This window comes from Emiliania huxleyi (assembly GCF_000372725.1).
Source record: "Emiliania huxleyi CCMP1516 unplaced genomic scaffold EMIHUscaffold_233, whole genome shotgun sequence".
Taxonomy (NCBI): Eukaryota; Haptophyta; order Isochrysidales; family Noelaerhabdaceae; genus Emiliania; species Emiliania huxleyi.
The window spans coordinates 53,578-59,193 of NW_005200309.1; the positions used below are offsets into that span (position 1 = coordinate 53,578).

At 65.2% G+C, this 5,616-nt stretch overlaps 1 protein-coding gene across 1 annotated transcript; it reads left to right on the forward strand.

The window, feature by feature from the left end:
• Positions 1 to 2,552: 2,552 nt before the first annotated feature.
• On the forward strand, positions 2,553 to 5,268 carry EMIHUDRAFT_114865 (hypothetical protein; the record flags this gene model as incomplete). Its single annotated transcript, XM_005779265.1, has 7 exons — positions 2,553 to 2,939; positions 3,445 to 3,549; positions 3,726 to 3,803; positions 4,026 to 4,127; positions 4,771 to 4,893; positions 5,003 to 5,110; positions 5,170 to 5,268. The coding sequence occupies 7 exons, from the start codon at positions 2,553 to 2,555 to the stop codon at positions 5,266 to 5,268; spliced, it is 1,002 nt and encodes a 333-aa protein (XP_005779322.1).
• Between the last annotated feature and the right edge of the window lie 348 nt (positions 5,269 to 5,616).

Consider the following 5,616-nt stretch of genomic DNA (forward strand, 5'->3'; position numbering starts at 1 on the left):
CAGCTGGCCAAAGAAGCCATCGCCCCAGCTCCAGACCGCGCCGTCGGCGGTGAGGGCGAGGTTGTGCGCGTCTCCAGCCGAGACAGCGACGACGCGCTGGCCAGCAAAGGCCTCGATCTTCTTGGGCAGCAGCTGGTTCTGCTGGTCGCCGTGGCCTAGCTGGCCATCATATCCCAAGCCCCAGCTCCAGAGGGCGCCGTCGGCGGTGATAGCGAGGGTATGCGCGATTCCAGCCGACATAGCGACGACGCGCTGGCCAGCAACGGCCTCGACCTGCTTGGGCAGCAGCTGGTGCTGCTGGTCGCCGTGGCCCAGCCTGCCAAGGCCTCCATCGCCCCAGCTCCACACGGCACCGTCGGCAGTGAGGGCGAGGCTGTGGCGCTGTCCCACCGACACAGCGACGACGCGCCGCCCAGCAAAGGCCTCGATCTTCTTGGGCTGCCACTGGTCCTCCTCGTCGCCGTGGCCCAGCTTGCCTTCCTCGCCGCTGCCCCAGGACCAAAGGGCGCCGTTCGCGGAGAGAGCGAGGCTGAAAAGTCCTGACGCCGCCACACCAACCGCGCGCTCGCCTCCGGGGAGTGACGGGAGACGGGTCGGCGTCTTCAGCTGCAGCACGCCCTCGCCGTGGCCGAGAAGGCCTGGAAACTCCTCCCGGTCCTCCTCGTCCTCCTCGTCCTCCTCGTCCTCCACTGACGCGCCGCACGACGAGAGCCGCCCCTCGCCGTCGATGAAGACGCTGTGCCGATTGCCTGCCGCCGCCCTCGCCGGCGGGTTGGACTCGCACAGCAGCGCCGAAAGGCACAGCCACCGCACGGCGCAGCTCTCGCCCTCTGGCTGCGCCGGAAGCTCGAAGCCGCGCTCTTGCGCCCACAAGCGGATGCCCTCCAGCGCAAGCGAGGCGTGGAAGAGCAGCGAGACGGCTGCGACGCGAGCGATGTCGGCGGGGTCGCAGCGAGAGAAGACGCGCACGAGGAGGTCCGTGGGGAGGTCGAGGAGGCGGATGGGCGGCGGCGTGTCTGGCGAAGGAGTGGCGGCGGAGGCGGAGGCGAGGCGGCGCGAGCGGCGGCGCGGAGGGGCAGACATCGCGAGGGGAAGAAAAACACTCTCGAGCTGCGAGAGGCTGGAAAGGAAAAATAAAGAAAAACGAGGCGACGAGGAGGTCGCGGCATTCATCACGCGCCAGCGCTCGGCCCACGGCAGTGCTGGCACTGACAAACGCTGCCGTCCCCAAGCGTGCAACCAAACTCGGCGTCCCGTCTGGAACGGACGACAAAGAAACGCTGCCGTCCCCATGCAAGCGTGCAACCAAACTTGGCGTCCCGTCCAAAGTCACCTCCGCTGAGGTAAACACTTCCACCTGTGATCTGTGATCTGTGATCTGTGATCTGTGATCTGTGATCTGTGATCTGTGATCTGTGATCTGTGAGGGTCCGCCCGCAGGCGCATTTTGTATACCGAGGCGGTGCCCGGTGCCGAACCTGTCGGACCTTAAGACAGCGTTGTAGATCCCTGGGCGAGGGTGGTGGAGAGGGCGGTCCGGCGGCGGAGCAACCACCTCCTCCCGGCGTGCCGGGAGGCAGGATGTCATCCCCCGTGATCCAGACCGCCCCGTTGGAGGTAGGCCGCTCGTCTAGCCAATCAGCCTTAAGCGAGCGGCCTGGCCGTTGGAATGGCCCAAGACCGGTCCCCGTCGGGAGGGACTCTGGAAGAGGAGAGCAACCAGGTGCCCGGGGGCGTCCCGCCCACATCCGGATGACCTCTCCTCCTTCGACCAGCCATCCCCGTGGTGGTCACGCGGCCTCTGGCTGGAACGGGATCTACCTCGCAAGCGAGTCACCCGGGCCGGCGCGCGTCTTCCGGGAGAGGGGCGGGGCCTCAATGACCTAGTTGCCCGGCCGGGCGTTCGGACTCTCTTCCCCGTGCGGGGCCTCGACGTCCTAGTAATCCGGCCGGCCGTTCGGTCTCTTCCCCGTGAGTGCCCCTCTCGCCGGGTGGACAAGGACTTCCACCTGTAGAGTCCTACCACCTGGGCAAAAAGGCAAAGGTTTGGTCTGCGCTAGACAGACTCCGCGCCGCCGCATGTTAGAGTCGCGCAGCCGCTTGCAGCACCGTATAATTCTTTTAAAACTCCGTTTCTTATTCTGTCGCCTGCCACGGCCACGCCCCTCGGGGCGAAGAAGGCGGGCAAGCGTGCAGCGGAGGCGGCGCGCAGGGCGATTGCGCTTGAGAGGGAGGTGTGGGTTGACGGGTAGTGCCGGGGTGGGCGTCGTAAGGGTGAGGGCGATTGCCGCCCTCCCCCCTTCGCCCACCTCGACGCCTTCGTGTAGGCGCCCCCGCGACTGTGCCTCTTTTGGTGCTGTGTCGTACCTGTGTCGAACCTGTGTGTTGGGAGAGGGAGTTCTTTTCGTTGAATTCTGATTCTGTCTGTTCTTTTTTGCTATAATCGTGTTGTGCGACCGCTTTCTTGTAAAAGTGTGCCTGTGATAGTACTAGCACGCGCCAGTTCGCACCTGTGTCGAGCTGTTTAAATTCTTTATGCTCAGTATGGACATATGCGGCTCTCTTCACTAACGGCCTGCGGCCCCGGCGCGGCAGCGGAGCTTGCCAGTAAGGTGCGTGCGCTCCAGGCGGATGCTGTCTTCTGGCTCACCGAGTCCTCGCAGCCGGCGGAGCTCGCAGTCGCTCTTGCCGACTCTGCAGAGAGCGTCGTCGGAGCAGTCACGACGCAAGGCCTCATCGGCGGCGGCGGAGAGCACAGCCGGTCGCTCGGCTCCGCGTCGATGCCCGGAGTGCCGTACTCCTTTTCTCCGTCGCCCGAGGCGGAGCGGACAGTCGCGCTTGCCATCTCCGGACTCAGCGGCGGCGCGAGCATGCTCCCGTGGCACTCGCCGCCGGACGGCCTGCCCGATCTCCCAGAGGCCTTTTGGACTGACCACGCTGTCGCGCCGCCCGAGATGTCTCCACACCTGCTGCTGCTCGCGGCGCCGCCGTCCTCGAGCTCGTTTGGCGTCGAGCGGTGGCCGGGCCTAGACATTCCGGCCACATGTACAACATGTACATGTTGTTGTCGGCCTGACCCTCTGCCACAACTCGGACCGATCTCGGCCTCACCTCGGCTAAGCTCGGCCAGAGACCTACGCCTCGGCCGCATCTAAACCAGGTGGCTCAGCCGACTCGACTCGGCGCTGCCGTGGGCGACCAAGGTATCTTGGGTGTATATCTCGGAGATATCTCTGTCTCGGGTGTATATCGGATAAATTGACTCCGATACACCGCGGGTACATCTCGGGTACATCTCGGCTCTACTTGGCTCTCTCGACGGCCTCACGGTCGGATCTGTCACGTCTCAGCGATCAAGTGCTCACTTGATGGCAGGTCGGCGGCCTCACGGTCGGCTACAGCCTGCCAATTAATTATTAATAATTGATAATTGATAATTAACAGGTCGGAGGCCTCACGGTCGGCGACAGTCGCTTCTTCGTCGGGGCGACAGAGCACGACGGCGGCGGCGTCGGCCTCGCGCTCTGCGGCGTCGACCTCGAGCCGCTCGTGTGCCAGGCGCCTCGGCGAGATCTCGGCGGAATCTCGGAGGAGTCCCGGAGGAGTCCCGGAGTCAGCGAAATCTCGACGCGAGCTCGGAGACAGCTCTCCGGAGTCTCCGGCGTCTCGGGCGAAATCTCGGCGAATCTCCAGCGAATCTCGTCTCACCTCTTGGCACCGGCCAGGGGGCGCGGCCTGTCGGTCCCAGCTTCTCCATCACCGAGAGCGATGGCAACGTCATCCGCGCCCTCGACGGAATGGAGGTGCCTTCCAGAACACACAGACGAACGCTCACACACACACACACACACACACACACACACACACACACACACACACGCTCCAACGCACACGCACGCACACACACACACACACACACACACACACACACACACAGACAGACAGACAGACAGACACACAGACAGACACACACACACACACACACACACACACACACAGCGTTCTAGCGCTCCACGGGGCGGTAGGTGACCGCGGCGCTCGAGCCGGTGCTCAAGGAGTTCTCTTCGGCGAAAGGAGACCTCATGGCGGGCGCCAGCGTGCCTGGCTCACTGCCCCCTTGTCACCCGGTGTCATCGAATCCGATGGGATGGTAGGCGGGGGTCAGCGTGCCAGTGCGACCGGCGGCCGCGTTGCCGGCAGGCGCTGCTGCGTCGGCGGGCGCCCCCGCGTCACCATACGTCGTGAGGGCCGTGCTGGGGTACTCACGGCGCGAGTCGGCGCTCGAGAGGTAGCCGAGAGAGAGCCGAGGTGGTAGCATGCTGGTTGAGGTGCGTCGAGATGGCAGCCGAGACGCAGCCGAGATATATAGCGCCACTCACCACGGGACGGCATCAGCGCCAGAGCTCGCCTCGCTCTCTTCACGGCGCCGGCTGTGAACAGGCGCTCGCCGTCGGCACCAACCCGGAACTGCTCGAGGCGCGCGGCGCTGGCCCGCTAGATCTCTGCTAGACCTCGGCACCATCCCATCTCGGCTGCAGACCTCATCCCGGCTGCATCTCGATCGACCTCACCTCGGCTACTCTTGGCCTCGCCTCGGCGAGGACTCGGCCAGAGTTTGGCCAGATCTCGGCTCGATCTCGGCCCGGCGGCACAGGCGCCCGACGCGCGGCTGCAGCTGCACGCTTTCTCCGCAGACCACGCAAACGGCGGGAGGTGTGAGCAGCCCCCGCCCCCGCACCCGTCTATCACGGCCCACCCCTACTCTCCTAGGCGCGGCAAGAGTTGCGCGCGAGCGCCGCCGCCCTCGCCGCCGCGACCGGCGGCGGCGCGGCGCCGGCTGGTGGTCTGATGGTGCCCCGCCGCCCAGAGCGGGGGATGGTCAACACGGAACCGGTGCGAAGGGGTTGACAGCGTCGACTGAGTAGGCGCCGTGCGGTAGTCAGAGGTCGATGACTCGCCTCAGCGGGAGGCGCCCAACCGCTCCGTTGCTGGTTTTGGTCAGGTGCCGTGTGTTGGGCGGGGCGCCGCTCTCTACGGCGAGGAGGGCGTGGAGAGCGCGGTGCTCCAGCAGTCGATGGGGTCGCTCGCGCTGGCGGACCACGCGCCACCCGTCCGGCGAGATCTCGGCTGCACCTCGGCCACACGCGCCATCGGCCCGCCCGGCGGTAGGCGGGCTTCTTTGCCGGCGGCGAGATCGGGCCGGTGGGCGCGCGGACGTTTGTGCACACCTACACCACCACGGTGGGCTTGCTGCGAGCGCGCAGTTAGGCGACCAACTGCATCACAGAAGAAAGAAGAAAACCCATCTGAGTTCTTTTTCTCGTGAAAGTTTCGCCTGAACTTCTTTTCTCGCCGTCGTCTGCGCCTTGCCTGTCGTGCGGCTCAAAGAAAGAAAGAAAACACAGAACCCAAGGGAGGGATGGGAGAACGGCACGCCGCCACCACACAGGGATTTTAAGGAGAGGAGTGTGGTGCGCTAGCCGTCGCCCACCCTGGGGAGTCTGCCTCTTCGTATCTCTTTTCGCAGTCTCTCGCCGCTTCTCGCTGCAACCTTCATGCCACCTCGCGGCCGTCCCACTCTCGTCGGTCTCTCCCTTGTCACTTCCTCCTCTGTCG